At 39.4% G+C, this 26,997-nt stretch overlaps 2 protein-coding genes across 16 annotated transcripts in view; one reads left to right on the top strand and one right to left on the bottom strand.

Moving 5' to 3' along the window:
- KLHL41 (kelch like family member 41) overlaps positions 1-8,216 on the top strand; it is a 13,627-nt gene extending 5,411 nt beyond the window's left edge. Inside the window, exons 4-7 of one of the 2 annotated variants that reach the window (XM_074873274.1) lie at positions 690-875; positions 2,683-2,829; positions 3,692-3,828; positions 8,198-8,216. In XM_074873274.1, the coding sequence (XP_074729375.1) occupies positions 690-875; positions 2,683-2,829; positions 3,692-3,803 (445 nt within the window). In that variant the 3' untranslated portion in view covers positions 3,804-3,828; positions 8,198-8,216. Of the gene's footprint in view, positions 1-689; positions 876-2,682; positions 2,830-3,691; positions 4,723-8,197 lie in introns of those variants that run through there. The other variant, XM_074873275.1, reaches the window with a different exon arrangement.
- Positions 7,288-26,997, bottom strand: FASTKD1 (FAST kinase domains 1). 14 transcript variants are annotated; one of them, XM_074873261.1, is made up of 16 exons: positions 23,986-24,635; positions 22,228-22,314; positions 20,860-21,364; positions 20,422-20,490; positions 19,328-19,453; positions 17,758-18,153; positions 16,496-16,606; positions 15,233-15,364; positions 13,759-14,245; positions 12,912-13,026; positions 12,097-12,225; positions 11,209-11,340; positions 10,052-10,165; positions 9,635-9,776; positions 8,477-8,591; positions 7,288-7,445 (listed from the first exon to the last, which is right to left on the bottom strand). In XM_074873261.1, exons 3-16 carry the CDS (start codon positions 21,192-21,194, stop codon positions 7,356-7,358), a joined length of 2,493 nt encoding a protein of 830 aa, XP_074729362.1. In that variant the 5' UTR covers positions 21,195-21,364; positions 22,228-22,314; positions 23,986-24,635; the 3' UTR covers positions 7,288-7,355. The 14 variants fall into 14 exon arrangements, with proteins under 14 accessions (XP_074729362.1, XP_074729366.1, XP_074729368.1 ...); XM_074873265.1 differs by having other exon boundaries at positions 22,228-22,317; positions 24,183-24,635; XM_074873267.1 differs by having other exon boundaries at positions 22,228-22,317; positions 24,287-24,635.

The raw sequence follows: 26,997 nt of genomic DNA, 5'->3' as shown, positions 1-26,997 counted from the left end.
TTATGGTATATAGGGTATCTTTTCCATTATAAGGTAAAATTGCATATAAATTGTAATCCCAACTAGTTATTTTAATGACCATACTTATTTCCAAGACAAATTTTACTTACATTGGAGACACATTAGTAATATATAGCTATGATGACCCTCACTGAAAGTATTATTGCCTTCCAGATAGAAATATTTAGCTGCCATGGAATTACTGTGTCAGTTTTTCAAACTTTCTGACCTGTGATGCCTATTGTATCTTAATGGGTATAACGTTAGGAAAATCAAAGTTTTTACTCACACTGAGCATGTGGTGGTAATTTTTCAGTGTTTGTATAGTGGACACTTAAGATACAAGCTTGACAAATCAGCCAAAACAGTACTATAATCTTTCTTTTATAACCTTTGTCATCCATTTCTTCACAAAACCATCTGAATAGAATACACTGGGAAAGGACATTGTTATTCTCCTGTAAGGTACAGTGAAATTGCTGCCCTGTGTAAGCAGCATTTAACATTTGATGTAGTTCTATGGATGTGGTTAGTGTGCTGTAGACATGCAAAGATTCCCAGATTAGATACAAGAAAGGTTCTCATGGAGAGGAAAGAGGTGTTACACAAACCCAAACAATTCACCTCAACTAGGTCTCACTTGGAACAAGCCAAAAGAAGTGATCACAAGTTTTCTTTTTCCTCCCCAGGAAGTGCACTAATAGACTATTTGTATACAATCCCAAGAAAGGAGACTGGAGAGACCTGGCTCCAATGAAAGTGGCTCGCTCGATGTTTGGAACAGCTATCCATAAGGGCAAGATTGTCATTGCAGGTGGCGTCACTGAAGAAGGCCTTACAGCATCTGTTGAAGCTTTTGATCTGACCACCAATAAGTGAGTGCAATATTCAAGCCGTTTTTCAGCAAATGTTTTATCATCTAGGCTTTTAGGAGCGCTGAGATAAGAGTCACAAAGGTGTTCAGGTGCCTGTACTCCCGCTGAGACACTTGGTCTACATTCACATCTTTAGCCACAGCAGCAGCATCTTAAAGAGCCTGCATCTCTGGCCATTTTTCCTGCCCCCCCCACCATTTTCTATGCTAGCACAGCTATATTGCAAACATGATCAAAGAGCTCATGTAGTGAAAATAACCCACCCCCTAATCTTTTTTTTTTAAGTCTGATTACTTTCCCACTTCACTTGGCCACACAGCCACAGAAACAGCTGTGCTGGCATAAGAGGGGAGAAGTGGGAGGGATGGGCAAGGGCTGCACAATCTAGTTGAAACAGCACTGGCACTGAACGTGAAACCCCAGCAAGAGAAATCTGGTGCCAGAACAGGACTAGCTGAATGTCCTTCGGGTACGTGGCCTTGTGATGTCTTGCTGTTCACTTAACTTGTCACAGCAAATACCATTTACCACTAGTTAGTAACAGGCAGATAGTTCTGCTTATTTATTTAATATGAAAACTCCAGGAAGACTTTCAGTTTTAAGTGTGTGCTCTGAAATACGATAAAGAAAAAGTAATGACAAAAGAGAGTAAGTCACACCTGGAATTAGTTTACTTTTTTGGTCCAGATATGTTCCAGTGTTCTTCCTCACAGTCAGAATCTTTTGCAGCCAACATCCCTCAAATGTTTATTCTTTTCCAGGAGTTTATACCCTCTGTATTTGTGTCTTTCTACTATTAATTTTCCTTTCTGTTACTTTTGTTACTTTTCCTTCCTATGATCCTATTTACAAACTTTCATTTAAAATAATATCAGCAAAGCTTTATTATGATAGCTTAAACTTGTAAATGGTCCTGGATGCACCTTTATTTTATTAATAAGCACTTCTATTGTATATAAACACATTTGGCTGTGCTGTCTTCACTGACAGGTGGCATTGCAACCTCACAACAAAAGCTTTAACTTGAATATATGCTATCCCAAAGAAACTTGCTTAGAAAAATTAACAATACAAAATGTGAATTATGCACATTTTCTATATGCATAATTCTATGAGGGAACTTTGGACTTTACGCCTTCCATAGGAAGCAAAGGAAAGTAAAGGTCATTTTGCTACCGTGACGCTTGGCACATTCTTCTCTTCCATTGTTCAGAAACACATGCAACTTGTGTTCTGAAAAATCTGCAGGTTCTTGTCATGGTTTACTCTGTTTTGTTACAGTCAAGTCACAAGTGGGAGAGACAAATTAGCCCATTAGTTTTGATGTTGACATTATCCAGAAGTGGGATGTCTGTATGTTTTCTATGTTCATAGGTGTGAGCTGGCAGAAATTTTGAAATTATGCTAATGAACTCCAGTGACCTTTTTTAAATTCAAATTATTATGTCAATGCCACTTGAAATGAATAGTTTCCAAAATGCATATAGGGAAAAAATGAGAGCAGCTGGGGAACAAGACATCTGTATAAAGCATATTACTGATGATGGGACCAGGTGACCTGTAAGAAGTGGTCTCTGGGAAGAGTTGTCATCACGGTGTAATTCGGTCACTTAAGACTTGCAGGAAGTCCCTGGGGGGATGGAGACACTGCAACTCACTGCTGATAAATCTCAGAATTTTTTCCTTTTACTAAACCATTCACTCAAGCGGTCCTTGGTGCCTGAATTGATGTCACCCAGAGGTGTATTTTAGTGCATTCACTTTTCTCATGTGTTTATTTAATTTAGGTTTTTCTTTTCATCTTTAGGTGGGAGATTATGCCTGAATTTCCCCAAGAGAGAAGTTCCATCAGTTTAGTCACCTTAGGTGGAGCCTTGTATGCTATTGGAGGCTTTGCAATGATTCAGCTTGAATCTAAAGAATTTGCACCCAGCGAAGTCACTGACATATGGAAGTAAGTTTAATTTTAATCACACTTTCCTGGTGAAAAGCCGTATCTAAAATTGAGGTTTGTAGACACTGGAGGGTAAAATTAGTTTTCTGTTTAACTCTGGAAATGAACCATAGCACAGGTTGTAAAGCACTTGCTGACAGACAGAAATGTTTGTCAGAAAGTAACAAATAAACATGAGACTTGGATCTAATGACTACTTCCACCTACTAATAATTTGAACACTCTGAGTCATGATCTTCAGTTCTTTTACTCTTTTAAAGAGAGTAAGTTGCCGTATCTCTTGCAGGTTTAGCCTTGTAAGTGTACTATAAAAACATTCTGTTTCGTGACATTCTTAGGCAGAAAAGCCTGTATACACAGAAGTTTGTACATATTCATGTGTTAATAGTCAAAGAAGTAATTGTTCCAAGAGAATCAGAAATCCCTGTCTCCTAGATTATTTTTTTTTATCTGAATCACTGTAGCAGTGATGAAACATCCCACCTCTGCTGTGACTCTTCAGTTGCTAAGGTAATTCAGGAGTTTTAACTGGCAGAAGGATTCCCAGAAAAAACACCTTTGTACGTCAGAATCCGAAGAAATTCCAAAGGGATACTAAAGACAAGGAGGAAGCTTTTATAGGAGTAATTAAAGTATGACACAGGCCAGCAACAAGCTTTAGGGACGAGGAAAAGGACAACTCAAATGCACAAAAACATCTTTCTGTTCTGTTCTAGAGAACAAAAGCAGTCTTTTGTAGCATCCTTCAGCACATGGTTGCAACAGGCCTTTGTTGGACTATCCTCCTTTTCATGTATGTGTGATGAAGCATCAAACTCAAATTTTAAGAAGCTATGTTCTGACCTTATTTTGTTAAACGCAGGTATGATGATGAAAAGAAGGAATGGATTGGCATACTGAAAGAGATCCGATATGCTACTGGAGCATCCTGCCTGGCTACACGTTTAAACCTCTTCAAGTTATCAAAACTGTAAACAAAATGCTGGAAAATGTGATATGGTGAGGGAGTTTCAATAGGCTCTTCCCGTTTTGTTGCATGAAACCATCCCCAAATTGTACAGAGTTTTGTAGCAGCATACTAGTTATACTGTTAACTGTTAAACAGTTCGTCTGTCTGTCCAAGTCTTAAGATATTTACTAGCTAACCAACAACTGAATTGTTGCCAACGTTTAAAATCCTGAAAAATTCTAATCAACAATGTTGATTAGAATAAATTAAGATTTCAGAGAGAACTCCATTTTTTCACTCTGTGAAGTTGCCAGTAAAAATAATGAGACTTCCTTACACTTAGACAATCCAGGGTATTGGTGCCTTATCCTCCAAACAATGCCCATGCATTAATTGTTAAGTTCAATACAACCAGTAGGTAGCTAATTTTATTCTAACTGGCTGTACAGCCTGATTTCCCTCTTTAGCAATGTATGTAGATCCTGCATTCTTCAGCCATATTTTAAAAATATTTTCAGTAGACCCTTCTAAAAATAACTTAGTCTGGAATGGAAGTGCTTATTGAAAACAAAAGTGGCCTAATACCATGTGGCCTAGGAAATGCCAATCATCTCAGCCAAAGCTGTACTAGTAGCCAGATGTGAGGAGAGACAGACAGACATTCAAAGGTTAATAGCTCTACTGTTTCACCTACGACATTTAGGCTTCTGGTAACAAGGATATTCCACTTTTTTTATGCTTTTATATTTATTTCCAAAGCAAATATTTTATGGAAGTTTTTCTCAGAGATCTGAGGCCATTAACAAGAATTCATGAAAAAGTCCTAGAAGAATCGATCATCAGCAAATACCTACGGCAGAGGAAACTTTTCCATCTCATAAAACGTTGATGCATTTTAATGTTGAAACTTTTAACAATTAAACTTTGTTTTTAAAACTATAAAAGTATCACTTGATGGTGTCTCTTTTAGAGATCAGCTCATCATCACTGTTATATTGACAGGACACACATTTCTTAGTACAGCCTTTGCCCAAAACAGAGCACTCAGTTTTCTTAAAGTAGAGAATGCCCACTATTTTTAAGAGTAACTCTTCAAAGGATTTCTCCATTGAATAAAGAGGGTATCATAAATCTAAATCTAATTACAACTGATGTAGCAGGAAAACTGGAAAAGAAGCCCACCACACCTGCCTGAATAGCAATTCCAACTATCAAATGACCCCTTGCATTGCCTTCCTAGGAGACAGAGGTAAACATATGGCAAGGGCCCAGCCATCATAGCTCATTTCAGGATGTTACTGTACCCCAATACTTAATCTGTGGGACATCTTTTCTGTTTTCCCTTTTAGTACCCAAATCTTCAGCTGCTCTTGGCATCTTTTCATTGGCTCCAGTTAAATCACTGGTTTACACCAGCCCATCTGCTCTAACACTTGCTGATTTAATTTAGAAGGAATGACTGCAAAGGATCAAAAGCAGCACATTTTACTGAAATACTTATTTTGGTAAATAAGTATTTCAGGACTTATTTAAATAATTAAACTTATATTTACTGAAATTACTTATATTTTGCTTTTCTTAGAGGCCCTTTCAGAATCCACTCTTAGCAAGTTTTAATCCTCTTCCCAGTCCATACTCATAACTTTATCCATATATAACTTGACGATACCTGCCTGGGCACAGTGACAGCTGGATACCTGAAAAGCAGGGTTCAGCTCAAACACATGACCACCCATGACTGATCACTTCAGCTGCAGCCACTACTCCCTTTCTTACGTTCCAAGGTTGCACCTTGAAGGCCTCTGACTTGTAGCTCACCTTCTGAGATCCTAACCTGTATTTATGATTGTCTTCTCCATTTTATACAAAACGTAACGTGCATAGCCTTTCTATGTGCTGTGCCTTCAACGACATTTCCTCAAAGCGCTTGTCTCCTACGTCTTGGAGCCCTTGTCCATTTGATACCAGAAGCAGATAACCATCTGCTAGCTTTTTCAGTCATCCCACAAATGTGAGGGAGGGCTGCCTCAGGAGGAAAGCGCCTTGCAGCTTAGATCAGTTCTGTTGTTTTTTCCTGGCTTTTCATTAGTGTCCTGATTTGTATTCAGTCAATAAAAATATTTTCTTCTACTACTGAGGCGTAAAAAAGTAAGTGACAGCCAGGTGCCTAACAGTCCATTCAGAAATGCAGTTGCTTACCTCTGCCAGGTTTCAAAGGAAGTGGTAAAAAGAAAGTGCATTGCTTCTACTAAAAGGCAAGAAAACATATCTACACTGTGTGTGTGAAGGAGATGGGCACAGCTGGCAGTCGTCACGAGGTAATGGCAGCTGTAGTCACAACATGGCTGCCTCTGAAAATGGGCAGGTTTGCAGAAGTACGAGCACTCAATAGTTACTGCTCTACGATGAACATTCTCCTGGCTATTCCACTTTTTCCTTCTACATCTCAGTATCTTATGCCTCCCGACAGAAACCCTGGCTGAGGATGATCACAGGAAGCCTGGTAACTGGCAGATGGCTTTGAAACATGATAAATAAGCCAGTAATGTTTTTCACCACCAGTAACCAAGGTGGTTGTCGCTCTCTGAAGACTTTTCTTCATCTTGATTCCTGGTTTCAATTTTCATCCTAATTTTGCTCTTTTGTACACAGCCTTATTTACAGAACAGGCAAGTTTGTCTCATTTTGGTTTATTTCTGTTAGAAGGGCCAGTCAAATGCATAATGCCGTAATAGTAAATTTCATGAATGATCCAGTTGCTAATAAGTGCCTATGTCTGACATAAGTATTATTTTCTCCTTACCTTGTATAAATCTTTCAGGTATCCCTTCCAAGCTGCATTTAACTGGAGTACAGGTGTTTCAAGTGTCTGGGTGGCTGCCAGACCTCTAGAACTAGTCTACCTTTTAAGTATGTGAAGGTGTTCCAGAAGGCTCAAGCCTTACTTCTTCTGCACATGCCACATGACAGGGTAGGAGAAGCAGCTGGAGGTTCCTCACAGCACAGCACCCTCCCCCGGCACAGTCACCCACAGTGCCTCTGTTCTGGAAGATGGAAACAGAATGGCTGTAATAGCAGTCCTATTCTTAGTAAATCTGCATTTCGGTTTCTTGGTTTCACAGTACAGATACTGTTTGATCCCTATTGCTCATTCTGTCACATGCTGGAAGACAGACATAGTTTCCAGTAGATCTGCTGCCTCTTCTCACAGTCAAGAGTATTTCCAATTTTTCTTTGGACAGTTTTATGTCTGGCTAAGCCTCTGTGCTATTTATTTAGGAGACAATAATGTAATTTTATGGCAAAAATGTCACAGACTCATGTAATTAAGGAATAGCTTCCAGATAATGGGAGATTTTTAAGCATCCTTATCACATCTTCATGGCCCACTGTGACCTGCCTTTTGCAATCCCTAACAAATTGAGGATTAAATCTCTTGACACCCGATGCCCCATGACAAGCCTTGGTCCAGCTGACTCACAAATAAAGAGATTTCTAAAACTAAGTAGTGCAGGATTACAAGAAGTTTAATGGTACATAAAGCGTATAAAAAGTACTTTTGATTGCATGTCTGACATCAGTGTATTCCATATAGATGCCTTCTCAGATACTCTAGCTGTTCACCTTTTGTTGACAGAACCATAGAATTCCATTCAAAGTGAGGAATCTGTAGAGCAGAATTATACAAACTGGGTGTTAACGTTGGTATAAGCCACACGTCATCTTACAGCAAAGAAAAGGCTCTCTGATATCTGTTGTTCTCCACTTGAAGATATTTTATCACCTGTGTCCTTCTAAAAGCTAGGCTTATTCTAATATTAAAAAGATTAATTTCTCAATGCAAGATTCTTCTTCATGTAAGTACAGTCAGTTTGCTTCCAAAAAACAACATAGTTGCAGAGATGTAAAGCAGATGCCCAGGCAATACAGGCTATGACAACGCCATTACACCATCTCCCACCTTTTGAAACCCAAATCAAGAGAAAAATCCCAGCTCACTATAGTTTGTAATGTTAACATATCAAACTGGAACGGTGTATCAGTAGCATAACATTTACTGTCAGGGCAATATGAGGAAGGATGATTATCCCGTTAAAAAAACCCAAAAACCAAACCTAAGCTTAAAGAAGGATTCTAGCTAAAATTAGAGTAGGTGAGTAATTATATATACAGGAGAATCTGCATTCATGAGCCTCCATTATCCAAATGTTTCTATGCTGGTGGCTGTGAATTATCTCTGGCCACTAGTCTTCCCTGTCACAGCACGATTACTGCAGCAGACAAACAGCATCCATATCCCATCTCGCAGCTGCCATAACTGTCTATCACTCAAGGAGGGTATGCTCAATCTTTTTCTAGTGTCGAAATCTTTGGTGAATTGAACTGAAACTCTCGTTTCTCTTTTTCTCCTTTACTCAGGCTACTTCAAGATTGCTACTTAGCCTGCAGCAAGGTAAGGACTGAGACATTTTGACTTCAGTTTTGCTGCAGCCACTTTCAGAGAAGGTGCAAGTTCTATGAAGTCCTTACACCATCTTGAGAACAGCTTGGAATTTCCCCCCTTAATACAAAAATTGCTCTCACCCAGTAGGTGCTTATAACTATTAAAACTGTCTTTAAATCTGTTGCAAGGAAAATGTATCAATCTGCACTATCGATACAACTCAGAAAGGACATAAAATACTCCTGACTGCTCACCTGAACTACGCGGTATCCCAGCATTTCCAGGTGCCGTTTTTTCACAGCAGGTTCTCCCTTCAGGTGATGTGAATGTTTGCTAAAAGCTTTTGAATCAAGAAATTCCAAAGCAATTCTGCAAACAACAAAAATGTGCATTTACTTTCAGGTCCTACCAGAATAGTAAAAAGTGGTGGGTTTAGTTCAGTATTGATGCAGCAAGACTATTACTAGATAAGCCTGAAAATTCATAGAAAAAGAAAATTAAACAACTCCCTGAAACTAGGTATTTTCCTCATATTTATCTAGAGATACTTGAACTTCACATGATTTAGAAAAAGCAGCTCCTCCCTGCACCTGTTTTTGTTCAAATGGCAAAAAAGCTAACCAGCATTTTCAAGGCTAACATTTGAAGAGGTGAGAGGAAAACAGTATTCCAATCTCATGAAACACATTTCAAGAATTCCCTGTCTGCCCTAGTGAACTGGGTCTGGCTGGGATGGAGTTACTTTTCTTCATAGCAGCCCATGTGGAGCTGTGATTTGGATCTGTGACCAAAACAGTGTTGATAACACACCAATATTTTGGCTATTGTTGAAGAGTGCTTGCATAGCATCAAGGCCTTCTGTTTCTCACTCTGCACCCACAGTGTATAGGCTGGCACTGACAAGAGGTTGGGAGGGGACCCAGCTGGAACCTCAACTGACCAAAGTGATATTCCACATCGTACAACATCATGCTCAGCAGTAAAACGGGGGAGTTTTTCCAAAGCAGCCACTGCTCTGGTGCTGGTCTGCCCGTGGTGAGTGACTGCATTTGCATTGCTTGTTTTGTTTCCCCCCCCTTTTTTTTTTCCCTTCTTTCTTCTCTTCACTTATTTAAACTGTCTTAATTGCAACCCAGGAGTTATTTTTCCTTGCTTTTTCCCTCCAGTTTCTCTCCCCCATGACACTGTAGGGAAGCGAGCGAGCCACTGGGTGGGAGTTTAGTTACCAGCTGGGGTCAACCCACCACACCTAGCAAGGCTAAACCTCATAAGGCTTTGGAAAAAGGAACAGAAAAATAAATAGCCTAGGGGCTACAACAAGCATTTAGGACATAAGCATCAAAACCTGGCCTAAACTTGAACTAAACTTGGAAGCTTGGAAGAGCTAATGTGCAAGAATTCAATGTACTAACCTCTGAGCTCCTGGTGGCAGAGCCTTTCTCCCTTCATCCTTGATGTCATGACTCAAGTGTATTCGCTTCATATCATCCAAAGGTATATTCTGAGCCATACAGGAAAAAGGCTTTTTATTTTCATCCAGAACACACTCAAAATCTGTGAGAAAACACAACAAACCTGTTTACTGACCAAAAAAAAAAGTGAAAGAATTTTATCTGTACAGTGTTTACTTCTAGAAAAACCAAGTGATAACCATAATTAGAGATACACAATATTATTTATATTATGCAGAACTTTTTAGGAACTGTATTTTATACAGCAATCTCTTCTTTGCAGTATCTTGTGGCCACATGCCCAGGGGCTTCCTAATATTGGTGATAATCGTGGTATCAGAGGTCTCCATAGCAATCCTTAGCGGATTAACTTCTCACCTATTTCATAGTAGTATGGCGTGAGAACAGATATTCTTGCATAATGGCTCCCTCCTAAGATCTCTGTCAGCATTCTGTGAACATGCTGTCGCAGTGGATTTATTCGGCTCCTGCCTACAAAGACAAAATAAAGTATTCACACATCAAAACTTCCACAGCCAAAGTTTTGAAAATAGCACTTTGTGACACTGCATTTTTAACAGCCAGCCTACTGAATTAAAGCTTTTTCTTAAATTCCTGCTGTTATTCTATCATAATTCAGAGACCATGGGATCATCTTTTGGTGGAAAGTGCCAGGTGCCTATTAAGCATGAATTTCAAAACCAGACTTTCCATCCCAGGATTTTCCCATTCACATACAGACACTTTAGTTTCAGGTTTCACCTGTTGGATTTTGTTTGCTTTTAATCGTGCTTACACACTTAAAGTATTTACTTTGCATCTATTACAGGCACACCACACTATCTGTCACTTCTCTGTCTGTTGCAGATTGTTTAATACCTTACTCCATTAAGCATCTTCAGTCTCAGAGATAAAGTAGCTGAGCTCAATGGATAGCAAAGCAGATCTTCCCCATGAGAATTAGTGGAGGAGATACTGAGTTTGCATTAGCTGGATTTTCTGAACTGATCACTATTCTGAAAGATCTCAGCTGCTATACTTGATCACTAGCCTACTTCTCCATCTCTCATACTTGATGGATCTTGATTCTTCTGCGGAAGGTAACAGCAGTGAGTTCAAGAGGAGGCAGCAAAAAAGTTCACCCTGAAAAATTTAAGTCAAATGTTCAGTCTTGTAAGTGAAGCAGGGATCAAAGTGACTCATCTCCTCCAGCAGACAATCCTAATGATCCTCTTCCTGCCTCTCCATCGTCCATGTCATATACAGTTTCTGTGTATTTAAATTTATTTCTTATGAAGAAATATCCCATCTCTATTACATTAATTTTCACAGGGAAAACACTGCTTTGCTATCTGTCGCACTACTAAGTGGTTGCACTTTTCAAGAACACATCCTCAGCAGACAGTGGGGTGCGCCTTTCTGAGCTTCTATTGTGTGCTAGTGTCAACATGACAGTTTTAGAAGAAGCATCTAGCAGACTGTTGAAAATAGACCACTAGTAACAAGGGCAGTCTTTCCTCTCCTAAACTACTTACTGTTATGAAAGATATGTTGGCAGTAGTGCTCATGAAACCAAGGGATGTGAAACTCCGGACATTCCAGACAGACTGCTCTGTTTAATTTCATGAGGTGCAAACGGACCCTCTGCTTTAGGGTATCGGGCAGGACTGAGTTAAACAAAATAAGAAGGTGTGAACTGAAATGTAAAAAATGCAACACGTTGAACTAAATGGCTACCTCTGAATTCTTTACTAGAGATGCAAATATCTATATACTATGGTGTTTATAAAATTCATGCTGCAGAATCTTAGAAAGGTTCTCAAAATCTCTGAGGAAAAAATGAAAAATAACCATTTTGCTCAATATTAAGAACAACAGCAAGTCAAAAGAAAGAAGCAATTTAAACTCTCTTCTACCGTTTAACTTTTAATGAAGTGGTTGAAGGCCAAATGGCAACAGTACATTGACAGTGAACAACGTACAGGTAGAGAGGAAGGAAACGGTCAAACACAGACCCTAATTTAGAGAAAAGAGACTGGCAGGATTCATTTCTTACAGACAAGAATCCCACATTATTTCTTGAGCTTTGTGACTATTTCTAGTAATAAATGCCACACTCGGGTAATTTTATTTTCAATAAAATTGGAGAATTATTAAATACTGAGTGCAGTAAGTTGACTATAAAATTTATTTTAAAGGAGCTTCTCCCATCTTCAATACAAGTCTGTACTTTTAAAACAAACCACAAACTTTTGTTCATTCCTTCCCTTTTAGCACTCAAATAATTACTAGATTATATAGAGGGGTCTTTCAAGAAAATGAAATCATTTAAAGAGTAACTACTTCTTAAGTCATATACAGGTCCACAATTCCATTTTATGCCAAATACTACATAATCAAATTCATCAGTGAGCTAGACCTACCTTCAAGTTGAGCATCCAATTTGCTTAGGAAAAAAACATTAAATATCTTCATTATCAGAACTGGAGGAAAATACCCAGCCACTGCCAAAACATGACCAAGCAGCACCAAGTGGTGAGTTTCAAAACAACCTTTAAAAAACAGACAGAAATCCATATTCACATGACATAAAGTTGAAAGGATTTGCAATGCCCTCCCCATGGCCTCCCAAATCATCCAGGTTCCTCTCTTAGTGTACTAAATGAACACAAAGGCAGATTAAGGACTACCTCTGCTAACTGCACCAAGGCATAAGGTAACTCTTGCCAGGTCTTTGCAGGAGGAAACTAGTTAGTCTTAAAAAAAGGTAACTCCACAATATCTCAGTAGAAAGCAAATTTTCACAGTTCTGTGAATCTGTATCATCAATCAAATAAAACTGTCTCTACACATTTCCTCTACAACTCGGCCATTTCTTTGTAATGAAAATCACAAAGTGTATCCTGTCCCCAAATGATGATTCCTTGGGGAACACCGCAACAACTCTATCCAAGAACAACACAGCAAATTAATCCGAATTACCTTGCTAGTCCCTTATCAACAGTAATTTTTAAAGGGTGAAATGAATCTAGAAAACCCAACAGAAGCATACACTGAATCTTCGCCGTGGTTTAAGCCCAGTAGGCAGAGTATTAGCAGTAACATACAGACACACTTTTTTCTTTGCTTAAAAATAAAAAAGCCATTCTATTCCCACCCATTTTTACTCAGTACAAATAATATCTTCCAATGATACTCATTTATTTGGTGTCAGAATATCTTCATCAAATGCACTTACTCAAGTTAGAAGTAAGATGTCGGATACAACTCTCAAAGAACTCTTCATTGGCAGGAGGGTCGTAGTTCAGAGCAGAGAACAGGAAGAGAATAGAATAGATTTCAAAGGGGTGGATCTGGAAAAAAGACATCCTGAATTAAGTCACGGCAAAATATCCTAATACTGCTTCACAATAAAAAAGGGTTTTATAATTCATTCAGAATTGGGACATTTAATGAGCTATTTTCTGTCACCTTTTCCTGGAGAAAAATATTAAAAAATTAAAATGCAGAAATCATTAAAATTGCAGCTATGGCTAAAACTTAAAATCTATTTCATGTAGATAATCCAAGTGTTTCTGTATACTTACTTTAAGAAGCTTTTAAAAAGGTTTCCCATTAAATTCTCTTAAAGAAACTAAACTGTCCTAGAATAAAATCAAAGATCTATATAAATACCAGATTGAGAAGGAGAAAAAAAAGATAGCAAGAAAACACAGTAATTTTGACAAAAAAGACAGGCTATTGAGGAAATTCCCACAAGAATGAGTAATGTAAAAATATACACTGTGTGATGTGACTATTTGTAAAGAAGTTTAAAAAAATTATTTAAGATGGTCAAATTTAAAGCTGAATGCAAAGGATTATGGTTGACCTAACACTGACTGACAGAACAATAAAATAAGAAAGGAAAATTAAAGACAAGTAAGTGCAAAACAACTTTGAGTGAACACAGAAAAAGATGAGCTCCAAATCAGGTACACTGAAGAAAAGTCTTAGGAACACTGTTGTGGATTGTGTTCTGAAACACATTAACTACTTTCTTATTGAGTAACTTACACAGCAGATAGAAGGAAAAACTGTAATACCTTGTCTATATTTTCAACAGTCACTGAAGCTATTCTGTCAAGTAATGAAGGACAATGGTGGTTTGTTTTCATGAGAAAAGAAGACAACTGTAATACATTTGCCCACGTTATTTGGTCTATCAAGTGTTGACACATGGCCATAGTTTCCTCATTCATGACTTCTTCAAACCACTCTCCATTCACATGTGTAAGTTCTTCCAACAGAAGATTTAAGTTGTTGGCTTTCTGAAGCCTCTGAAATCCACAGTCATTTAGTTTTTGCAGAAGCTTTACACATAGCTCAGAACTGTTTTGCCAGTGCAACTGGTCACAATGATTCCATTTGACAAGAGCTGTAGCAATGCAATTCAAATGATGGAGCCTGCATTGAGGCAGAACTGCTGCTGCTTTGTTTATAATGATTTCCTCCACTTGAAAGGGAGGAAGCATAGCCAGAACACGAATTATTGCAGCAGTATCAGCAGGTACGACACTAGATTTTAAAAAACTGGGAGAGAGCAATAAAAACAAAACATTAGTATTGACAAAGTGAAAATGTTTAAAAAACCAAATTAATTACATGCATGAAAAATTATTTTAAACTTCAAAAGCTGCACACCAAATATAAAGCAAGTAGAATATTAATGACACAGTAGAAATTCACAGTGACTACCATTTCATTGAGATTAACTTCCTCCTTATAATTTATTCAAAACTGAAAAAGGGAAGAAGACAAGGGAGCATCTCAGTCAGCTGGTGAAGCTTCAAGTGTTACTGGTCAACACAGGAGTCCTTAGTAAGGGGCAGAAGATCCACCTTTGTTAATGGAGTGTGCGGGTTTCTGGGCCTGGATAATTTCTGTGATTCCTGTCCTGGGGAGCACCAGGTTCTGAGGTGCCTGAGGAACATGAAGGCATCATCCACAAAAAACACGTACGGCCAGGGCACTGCATTCCTACAGCGGCTCAGCAATGGAAGCAACAGTGGCAGATCCCTTCTCCCACAATTCCAGAAATGGTTTCCCTTTCTGTGTTGCAACTGTACAACCCTGAGAACTAACTAGATGGTTCTTCAATCAAAAGAAGAGTACTTCTTCTTCACACTTTCACTTTTCCCAAGCATGGCATTCTTACCATATATTTTACATTACTTGTTTCTTCAAACATCAGAGATGACACTAATACCTGCCCTTCCTATAAAGTACCACTCAAAATTTCCTGTTCCATTATATTGCAGCGGCCAAGGGAAAAAAAAAAAAAGTATCTATTTTTAAAAGATATCTATTAGCAGACATTAACGGGTCTATAATCAAGACAATATCCACTTCCTATCCTCTGATTTATGTGTTTAATAGAATTAAAAACTTTTAACAGTTTGCTACTTCTTCGTATTTTATGGAACCAAAACAACTGAACATCTTAGCTTGTTACTTAAAATATTAAGTAGACAACTGTTTAATACTTAAATAGCTACATTTCCAAGAATACACACTTACCCAAATAGCAACATTTTTAGTTTGGCAAACAGCTCCAGATTGTGGCAACGCAACACCACCAAGTACTGTGTTAACTTTACCAACTGTAATACATGATAGCTATCCAAGTGTTTGTGCAGAACAGAAGTCATTCTGAATGCAAAGAGAAAAAGATGACATGGTATTATGCTAATACAGAAGATATTACAAAACCCAACATCCCACATGAAGAAAGGGTGTCCTGTGGTGCACACTACCTAGGTGGAGGGTTACACACACCCATGCTCCTCTTCACCCCAGTTTTGACGGTGTTCCACTGAGACATAGCAGCCTCTCTCTACTTAGTGAGCTGCAAAATTAAAGCCCTTATCACAGCAAAATGGCTATTTCACTCTAATAATGGTCAGAGTGGACCAAGAATGGGATAAATTAGAACAGCATCACCAGCTTCAGCACCACTGTACTCACTCACATAATAGTGGTTGCTACAGCTATGTTTGTCTAAAGCTGCAAGAGGTGGCTAGGTTTGTAGGGAAAGAGAATACCTTAAGACCTTTAGACAGTGAGATTCAAGGAGAAGCATCATGAATTCACCTGGTCTTCCCTTTAATACCACTCTGCTCCACCATACTACTTGTTCTTTTTCTTCCAAGGATCTATTTGCTTCATACAACTACATTCAATCCAGTTATTGCTCTCAACTTGCATTTAACTCTGTTGCATCTGTGACATATCTGATACTACATCTTCTGTGCCGAAAACCTCACCTGCTTGTCCATTCTTTGTGTGAAATATATTACCTCTCCCTACAAACAATGTTCAGTGCACAACTGCAGAAAATCTGGCCCAGGTTCTTAAAGACACAAGACTTAATAGCTCAAAGTAGGGCACAATGACTTTTGAAGAAACAATGCACATCAGTAACAGGATCACCTAGATAGGACACATCGATTTACTATATGCTTAATTGTCTTACAGTAATTGTTAGAGGCTAATTTTACTCAAAGAGGATCACATATTTTTAAATAAGCAAAAATTATATTACATTAACATGGTAGGGTTGAAATGTCCTTCTATGAAATTTCTAAACTGCCTCAATTATTTCTGGGTCAAGCTGTGATATTCTAAACTACGTAACAGCCAATTATATATAGTGTACATGCATTTGTGTGCAAGTGACATGCTCTCCACTTCCAACATACTAGATATTATATAGTTTTCCATACTAAATGGAAATAGTTTACCCAGAGAATACAACCTCTTAGTAGTATCAAAAAAAAATACTTTTTGAGTAGATGAGAATCTCTGCATTTCATTTTCTGCATCGTCTTCAGTATTACCAATACTTGGTGACAGCTAAATTCTTCTGCCATGCGCACTGCAGTTACTAGCAATCTAAACAGGAAAAGAAAAGATCTGTTTTCCAGAGAAAAGCAGTGAAAATCTCCAGCAAAGACTGCAGCCATTTTATTTGTTTAGGAGGGAAAAAACCAATAGACTACTTCAGGAAATACAGGAAAACGAATTCCCCCAAAACTAGAGACCTTTGTTCTGTGGACCCTTCTTCTAAACAGTTGATCTGTACAGCACAGACAGAGGTGTGTGTCGGATCAGTACATATTGCTCTGATGCTAGAAAACAGCGAGTCCAACAATTCTCAAAGTTGACAAGAAGTAGGGAAGGAACTCTAAGACACGAAACAATTCACAGATAACAAAACCAAACATGAGTTGACCAGGTTCTGTGGCAAATAAAGCCAATGACTTTTTCTACATCAAACTGATTGTCACTAAAAATCAAATAAATTTAGAAAAAAATCTAGGAAAAGCTTTTGGAACTAAGTCAGCTACGGCAAAACCAACACAGGCTTGCAGTATATCCATATCTCCAAATAGAGGCAAACGTTCATGAAGAAAAGTCTGAAAATATGACTAATTGTAATTAATACAGTAAATTCTGCCTAAAACTGCAGACTTTGAGAGACCCATGACTAATACCACCCCCAAACAGGATTCTGTAGCACAAGAAAAACAAGCAGAGAAAAATCTGCCACACAATACTGTGTAATACTAAATAAATGCTGAAGCGTTCCCTGCTGATGACCTTTCATACAGAATAGGATGTACAGCAAACTGGGATAGGGCAAGACTCAGTCTGTTTCAGCTACTGCCAGTCTTAAAAAGGAAAAAGCAACACACACCACTGCATACATTTCTCAGCAAAAAGAGAAAAGTTTTTTACTACCATCCACTGTGAAAGGAAGGCCATAGTCTAAGAGACAGATCTGAAAGATGGCCTTGCCTAACAGCGTTCACATGTCCCTTGATTACTGGATCCAGCTTTCTATGCAACTGTTTCAAGGCAAACTGCTATGAATGACAGTGTTTCCAGAATGAAATAATACATTGCTACAAAGTTACAACTAGGAAACCTACTGCTCAGCTCACAGATAGGCTCGGAAATTCCTCCAAAACACGGTACATTTTTAATTTCTGTGCAAGACTACGAATATATCATAAAAAAGACAAATTTGTTAACAAACTTACCTTTCTCTTACTGTGGATCCTGCAAGAGGCGCAAGAGTAAAAAATAATTTTGCAAAGGTTTCAGGATCATAATAATCATCTATAGCTCCAGACAGCAGCTGTTTAGCAACCAAGCGGAATTCAGCACTGTCAAAACCCAGCTGCTCATAGAGTCCAAAAATAAGACTAATACTGTGTACATCAAGACGGGAGGTATTTTTAAGGAAAATCTTGTTACATCTTTCTAGCAATGGATGATATCTCAGTTTAACATTTTGAAGAAATTGTAGTATTCTTTTGGCATAGTTGAAGTGGACTTCCTTTTCTTCCAAGAGCTGTCCAGCCTTCTGTAGCAATCGATCTCGAAAACTCTGTGAGATAACATCAGATATGCTGATCATCAAAACTGACAAGATCCTAAAAAATTCAAAAGATTTTACACTTACACATTGAACATGGTAAGTAATAAATTTTAGATTTCTTAAATAAACTACGCAAAGAAAGGAACATTAGTCAGGGTGTTGCTGGCTTCTGCCTGAAAAGGAATTTTAAATCTAACGCAGAGAAAACAGCTGAGCAAAAACCACTTCTCCTACTAAAGTCAAAATTCTGCTTTCAGTGAATTTCTGAAACGATTGGGATTTTGCAACCATCCCTTACGATGAAAGCATTTGCCTAAGGCAAGACCCTGACTTGCCTGATTCAAATTTGTAAAAAGATCTTTAATGTTCAATGGAAACTAAAGAAACTCAAAAAATTCTCAAGTGACAGATGGGGAGAAAGAGTCATTGTCACTCCTAAAGAAAGAATCCCTTCCTCGGGGAATAAAACTTATGACCACAGGGAGAGTCATTTCTGTGAAGAAATGCAGTCCCGTTCAATGAGTTTCATAAGCAGACTCCTCACATCCACAAAAATAAGTGTTGGGACTGCTGGTGCTGTATAAAGCAGAAAAAAAGAGCAGCCTTTGCTTATAATGGCCCAGGGGAAACAGAGGCAAGAAAAGGAAGCTTGGATTTCTTTGACTAGGGCCAGGTTTTAAGTAATTTTAATATTAGGGTAATGCATTAATATGCTAGCATGACATGCTAGCAAAAGAACTGATTCATTCAACTTGACCAAAAAAACCCCCACCTCTTAAGTTAAATAAAAATAACATTGCTTTAAGACTCCTTATTGCTATTCACAATAGCAAACTAAATCCATGTCATAGTAGAGAAACTATCAATGTCAAGGAAGAAAAACACCTTCTGATGAGTCAGTAGCCTCTAAATTCACAAAAAAGTCCATGCAAAATTTAGAATCAGGATAAAGCAATATCTGCCATTTTTCCACTATAAGTAGAACATTAGTTTTAATTGTTTAAATTGCTTATAAATAAATTATTTGCAAAATCATTGGGAAAATGCATTCCCCTAAGCAAACCTGTCCATGAAAATCAATGCACAAATACAAATCACATCTTTCCCACAAAGCCCAAACTGAAGAAAAGCCACCTTCAGTTGAGAAAAAAGGAAAGTGTTCAGCAAAGGCAGCCCAGTAATTGTGACATACTGCTTCTCCTGCTACTCAAATTCTTTCTGACACTTACCTTATATCCTGTATGGAATCCAGTTTCATGTCCACAACCTGAGCTACTTTGCCCATTACGGGACTGAAACGTCTGTGTTGCTTGTATAAACACAGTGCGAATTTAGACAGAGCTGGCCAACTAAGCCTGTCAAGACATCAAAGAAAAACATGAGTATTCACCTTTTATTTCTAGTGAATAACTAAAGAAAAAAATCTACTTCAACAATTATATAAAAGACAAGATTATATTCAAATTACAAAACAAGGGAACAAAATATCTAAGCATTTTTTATTTGGTCACCTATAGTGATAACTTGGACTTAGTCAAAACACCTAGGTATTTCATATTAAAGCATATTGTGCATATGGAGCTCTACAAAAATCAGTTCTTCATTTAATCAGACCAGTGTAAGAAACATAGAAAGATCACATTCTCAAGCAACGATGTGAAATAGCTAAAATGAATGTGAGCTATTTATTACCTGAATGTCATTTTGTGTTCAAGCTACACTGAACTTATTTACTTGTCAAGATGCCCCAGGTGTTAAGCTGGGAGAGGCAATTCTGTGATGCTGGTGCCAAGACTGACACTAGCTTCTGCCATTAATCTGAGATTAAAGAATGAAAATTGCAATATCCAAAAAAAAAAAAAAAAAAATCAAAACAACCCAACAAACAACAACCACGACAAACCGCACAAAGGAAAAATGTTGATGTTTTAATACAAGAGGTTTTTACTAAAATTGAGATGAGCAGGGTTCTAACAACCATTTACGAGTTAGATAGCAAGCACCAAGATAAAACCATAAATATTAAACCTGCAATTTACTTCAAACGCATAAATCTACATGGACAACAAATTTCAAAATCTTAAGTGTTGGTTCCTGTTGTTGCAGTATCTGAATCTCTGAAGTATTTGTGTACCAAAGCCCATTAATACTCAAAGCCACCACATGTATATTTCCAAAACCTTCAAAAACACAACTGACATTTAAAATACCTAATGTTTAAAACATCTTGTAAATACTCTTTGAGAACTCAGTGTAGCCTCACATGAAGCAAATCATGCTTGCAACTTATACTTTTCACAAAGCATAGTAGAACAGTACTTGCCTGTCTAATCTCTTCCATGCTTCTGTAACAAGCACTTCTGCTAGAGAATTGTGGTCTTCAACATTGAGCCTTCAGAAGAAAGACATAATAGTTTGAAGTTTGCTTCAAAAGTTATAAAGAAATAAGACATGTCCTTTCACTATTTATCATAATGTTTTGCTTTTCTATCGCTCCTTCCATTCAAACTGATTATAAACATTTGTGCATTAATAACCGTAACTCAATTTACTGGGAGAGCAAAACAGATCAGTTCTGCCTGCATCTCAAAAACTGAGGCACAGGACATTAAGTTGTCTGTGTCACACAGTCAGAATACAGAAGGTGGGACAGGGCAGCCTCCCAATCTCCTTGTAAGATGGCTTTGTAATCAAAATTCCATCTCTTTTTATTACCAAATACAAAATGTATAGATGTGGAATTCAACATAATCCTGCTTACCTCAGAATACTATATAGGATGTCCACTATGGTCTCATCTTCCATGTGTTCCACTGTTTTTTCTGCTAAAATGCAAAGGGTAAGAAACTGGGAGTGATTTCTTACATAGTCATTAGTCCTTAAGAGAAGAGGTCTCTTCTTTTGCAATTGCCACAGCAGGTTCAATGCAATTCCCACATGTTTTTCAGAAAGCCTGGCCTTGTTCCTTCCAACAAGGCTGAACACTTCATCTTCGTGGGTGCAGCTATTTATCTGGCTCAAAAGCAGATCACTACTCAGAGTGCGAGCTTGGTAATGTCTCAGCATAAACAAGCAAACCTGCCTCAAACAAAGCATTTTGCTATGTCTACCAGCTATCTTTGAAATGTCCAGAAAGTTTCCTCTTTCACTTTTCACAGTAAAGCATGTTGTTAAAAAGAACAAACTCAAGTAACTGAAAAACAGAAGATCATTTTTCTTTCATCCTGTATGGTCACTGTATTAAGAAGAATTCAATTCTGAGGCACCTGTAATGAGACAGAATTAAAGCAGTTAGGTACGGTCATAACTCTAGCTACAAATCAACATCTATACCTTTTAATGTTCTGAATAAGGTAAACTTGAGAAGATCTTACAACCTGGATTAGTCTCAGAGAAGCTCCCAACAATGAACACTGACATGCCCAGAAGCACTAAGAAAAGTTAGTCCACTTGGTCAGTTTTCAAATTTAGAAGCCTGCCTTTAAAAGGCAGATGTGCTATCATGCCACTACTGAGACGGCAAAGCTGAGCTTTGCAATGCAACTATTGGTTGTAAAAGGAAGTGAGGCAGCAAGACTGAGCTGGCATCACTGGACTCCTCTGGCTCTGTATGTGCACCCATCCCACAGCGGTATCTAGTGTATCCTGTCTATAAGTCTCTCCCAGAGTTTCCTTTCCACACTCCTCTCTTTAGTATGTGGTCTTCATCTTGCAAACGCATGAAAACTTTGGTATGTGGCTTCTAGTCAGGAAGGCTGACCACCTTTGTAATACAGGATGTCAACCAGTCACAACACGTCAGCTGAAATCAGCCACTGTACAAAAGAAAAGCAACCTAATTTCCCAAATTATAGTGGAAGCTACAGCCCTATCTATTGAAATTTGCTAAGTATTCATTTGTTTTCTTAACATATCCCCCAATTTGTACACAGTGCTAACAACTATGTATTTATTTTACAACCTGCGAAACTGGTTCCAAGCTGTGGAACACAAACCACTGGTGGTAAATGTCATGGTACACGAAAAAAGACCTATCAAACTCCCTTAACTCAGGAGATCAAGGGAAAGTCTAGAAGTCTTGCTTTAGGAGATATAATTATTAACAACAAAAATTATCAACATGCCATACTGTCAACAAAATTGAATGCTCTTCAGCTGTAGGCATGAATCCATCGGTGTAACATTATCAAGGTGATGGCAGCAGCAGGCACTAGGTCTACTGAGAAAGAAAAAACCTTATTTGAGCAGTCTAAGTAAAGTACCGAAATCATTCTATGAAATTGGATATAGCTGGATTTCTTTTGATGTCTGCCCAATCAGCTTCAGAGAATAAAAAGTCATATGACATATTGTACTACACTGCTGTTGCTGACACTGGGGCAGATACGAGGAAAGCTAAAATGAAGTAATTTTAATTTATGATGTTATAACATGAAATGTTTTCTTCCTTACGCAAAATGAAAGTATCCAAAGATAGGACAATTTTTCCAGATATTATGTATTGAGTATCTTTTACAATAATGAGTTGCTTTGTAGTCCCTTTTCAGAGATTGCTTTTATTGCTTCTATTTCTTCCATACAGTAGTTGTCTCTACAAAGAATTTATTCCACTGTATCACTGAGAAAAGTTGTGTGACAGTATTTATTTCACGTAATCTCCATAAAAAGTATTTCTGGCTTTTCCCTTAGTACGCAGACACATACTTTTAGAAGTAGCTGGGACTTCTTATGAAATTGTATAATGTGTATTAAACAAGCTAAAATACAGATCAAAGGATGGTCAAGTCACTGTTAAATCACGATATAGTAATATTCCACAAAGTCTCAAGTACTAAATTAACTACATTTACCAGACCATTTGACAATTTTTTTACCCACAGATTTTCCAGTTAATTAAAAATACTTTTTCTGTTCCCTTTTGCCATGTAGATGGAGCAAATCAGATACAGTGACAATAATGAAAAGCAGAAGTGTTTGACTGTTCCACCAACAGCTTCTAAGCAAAGCAGCAACACAAAGTTACCAGAATTATTGAACTATACAAACTACCTAAAGAGGAAAAAAAAAAGCATTTCTCCTCTAATGATGTGATAGTAAAGTACAGCTTGAAAGCCAGCACAAATATTTAACCTTTTTGTATGCTCATGTCTGGAGTCCTAGCTGCAAACAAACAGCTTTTTTTTCCTTAATCCTGTTTTAGAGAACTAAGACAGCATCAGACAAATGCCTTTAAGAGAAGACTGATATATTTAAACTTGGTTTTAAGATTTCATGTGCTGTACTACAAAATATTAAGCAAAGGCATTTTATTAGTTTATTTTTGTCTTGCTTACTGTTCCTCTATTTTCATATGTCCATCTGATGGAAAAAATAATTACAGTATCAATTCACACTTATTCCCCACAGTACTGGCAAGCTAAGATGCCAGAAGATAGGATGAAGTAGATACCTGAAGAGAATATAAAAACTTCAGGCTCAGATAATTTCCTTGTAAGCCTAGGTAACACATCCTTTCCCCCTCATGCTGCAGTGGACCTTGCATCCCCCTTGTCCTAATGCCCGGGAACCAGGAGATGTATCTACAACAGTCTGCTGGAAGTTTCCAAATATTTCTCTTTCTGGAAGGTATTTAGCAGATACCAATGATTTACCACAAACTTGTATGCAATTTTTAATTGTAATTAATTATAATATCTTATAAAATCAGTAGGAAACGTTGGATGTTTTGAAACTTACATAGATTAAAAATAGACAATTTGTATCTACTTGAAGAATTATTTCTAAAGCGTTCTGGTTAGCATGCAAAATATACACTAAAAGGATAAGAAATTCTTTAATTTCCTATCAGTTGAGATACAATAAGCATTTTCAAGGCTGTATTACAAACCCCAGTGAGCCAGGAAGTCTTCCACAAAGGAGAAAATGTGGACACCCGTCACTCCCCAAGCATAAACGGTATTAACGATTTTACGTAACGCAGTGTTAAGGTGCGGTATAGCGTGGGTTTCCCCCGTCTGCCAGAGCCACCTCAGTTTCCGTGGGCAGCACGACATCCCTGTCACAGGGCTTCCACCAGCGGCCTACCTCCAGTCCTCTCCTGTCCCGCCCTTGCCTTGACCCGCAGCGCCGGGGCTGCCTCCGCGCCGGCCTGCTGCCGGCCCACCCGCGGGAAACCCGCCTGCTCCCACCTGCGAGCCGCCGCCTCCTTTCCCGCGGGGAGACGCTGACCCAGAAGGACGCGCAGCAGGAGCGGGAGAAGGGGCCGAACCGCCACACAGGCCTCAAGGCGGCGGCGGCGGCGGCCGGGGCCCCGCTGCCCCCACCCGCACACAGGCGCAAAGCGCAGGTTAGGCTCGTTTCCCGCCACCGCCCGGCGCTCCCTCGGCCACGTCTGGCCTAACTAACGGTGACTGCCTGAAGCGCGAACGCTCTGCGAGGAAGAGGGCACTGCCATGCTCGGCGGGAGGAAGCGCCGAGCCCGGCCCCCCGGAACCGCCTCGCCCCGCCGCGGGAGGGCTCCTGGGCCGCGGCCCCAGCCCGCCCGTACCGGCAGCCGCCGCCGCAGTACAGCAGGAGGGCGGCGCTGCCCCGGCCGTGCCCCGGCCCGCCCTCTCCTCACGCCTGCGGAGGGGAGGCCCGCGGAGCTCCCCGCGCGCCCGCGGAGGGGCGGCGGCGGGCGCGGCCCAGCTGCCGGCAGCCCAAAGCTGCGGCGCCGGCGGGGCGCTGGGTATCTGCCAGGAGGGCTACCGAGACGGCCAAGTGCAGCCCCCAGCCAGGTTGAGTAAGAAAACAAAGGACTCGGTGTCGTCTGCGCAACTTCTGAGAGCTCCCTGCGCCCGCAGAACGCAACTCGAGAAGTCTTCCGCTTGCTTTCCTGTAAGACCCTTCCTGCGTTCAAGCCGCAGATGGATACTGCTCACTCAAAACAAGCGCGAGGTTTAGCCTCGGCCCTCCATGTGCCTCTGCCCCAAAACCGAGCATTTCCCGTGAGCCGAGATGTCAGGGAGGAAGGGGAAAGTCCAGCCAGTTAGACCTTCCAAAGGAAATAAAAATAATAATTAAAAAAGTTCCAAGGTTATCCAGATTGTTGAGGTCATATTAATAAAACCAACATTTACAGAACACATTCTGAGGGGAAAAAAGTCTTCCCTGCCTAGAAAAATCACAAAGGGACTGAAGTTCAGGAAGGGTGAAGAGTTTGGCTTTGCAATACTGGAAATAATGTTACTTTATTTTACATTTTTTTTTGTTTTGTTTTGAAAATAAAAGTAAAAATGTATGAGTTCTAGAACACAAATCTAACATATGTTGCAACATGTATATTGCTTATGTTGTATACATATAGCTCCAGATCATCTTTCTGGACCTTTTCTCACCGCCATTGATAATAACAAAGACACTTAGCTAGAACAGTAACCATCTCAGATTGTTCTAATATTCTGCCTAAAATCACAACCAGGACTATTACCACGACCGATTTTGACTAGCTGTTTTGCAGCTATCAAAGGTTTGGGTTTTTTTACTTTTTGTCTGTTGTTGACCGTATGCCTACATCATATATTGGATGCTTGTGAATACAGAACTCAAACTAATAAAATAGCCCCTATTTTATTAATTGTAGGTCTGTAGTGTTTTAGAAAAACAGCATGTAAAATTTTTAACTGGACTTGTAACAATTTCTCTAACTGTAAAATAGTTAACTGGAACAGCTCCTGTACCTTCTGCTAGCAAATCCAGATCACCATAGTTATGGTCTACACAGGCATGCAAGGAACAAAGTCAGACCCAAACCCTGTCAGGTGATCTCAAAGGGTGGCACTTATGTCTTTCAAGAAACTCAGACCTTGTGCAAACTCATACAAGAACTCCAAGGTACCTGATCTCCCACTTTAGAGGAGAACTATTCCATGTTCATATGAAGGGAACTTCTGCAAATCATACGTTTTTTCATCAACAAGATGCTGAACTTTTTACTTTTGACCTGTCAAGTACAATTGGATGCAATCAATAATGCCTAAAACAAATTTAAAATGCTAGATAAAATTACTTTAAATTTTAAGTTAGACACATAGAGGAAGAAAGTAAGATTTATCAAAGCATGCTGTACTGAAGCCAGTGTTGATATACTGAAGACCAGTCACCAGCTTCATCGGGATTTCAGAACTCACAGGGGACAAATTTTAATTTTTTTTTGCAGAAATTCATAAGGAGAATATTTATTTTCATTTCAGCTTTCAACAGACTTCTCAAAGCCAGTCCCAGGACTTCCATTACCTCCTGTTGCGACTACTAACCCCAATACCCACTGGTCTGAATCAAAACCCTTCAAAGGAGGTACGTACTTCTGTGTAAAGCTTCGTTAATTTTGAAGGTGCTCACAGCTTTATGCATTTTCATAAACTTTCATGTCCCTATTTTTAAGATAAACTGCAATTAACTTTGAATGGCAATACAGACACATGGGATAGGATTACCAGGAACTTTTTTTTCATACAGTTGTTCTAAACTCCCATTTTAGCTCTTCACGACCCCGAACGACGTGTGCCAGGTACTGCTGGAGTAACCCGAAGCCCTTCCAGTACTGTTTCGGACGTCTCATTTACCAATCCCTTGGCCGTTTTCCGGGCTCTTCGCTGAGCCACCCACCCGCGTCCCGCGGCAGGGAAGGCCGGTACAAGGCCGGACACGACCGGTTGGAAAGCACCCGGGTACCTGCAGACGCCTTCCCGCGCAGCGCCCAGCTCCCCTCAGGCGGCGGGGCGAGGGAGCCGGCGCCGGCGGCTGGGCCGGGGCTGCAGCCGCCCCGGCAGGCCGGGCGGCGGGAGGGGGCGGAGCGCCTCTGACGAGCTCGAGGAGGCGGGCGCCCCCCCTTCCCCCAACCGCCTCGGCTCCTTCCGAG

Source organism: Strix uralensis, chromosome 6 (assembly GCF_047716275.1).
Source record: "Strix uralensis isolate ZFMK-TIS-50842 chromosome 6, bStrUra1, whole genome shotgun sequence".
Lineage (NCBI taxonomy): Eukaryota > Metazoa > Chordata > Aves > Strigiformes > Strigidae > Strix > Strix uralensis.
This window is presented reverse-complemented; position numbering and strand designations above follow the sequence as displayed.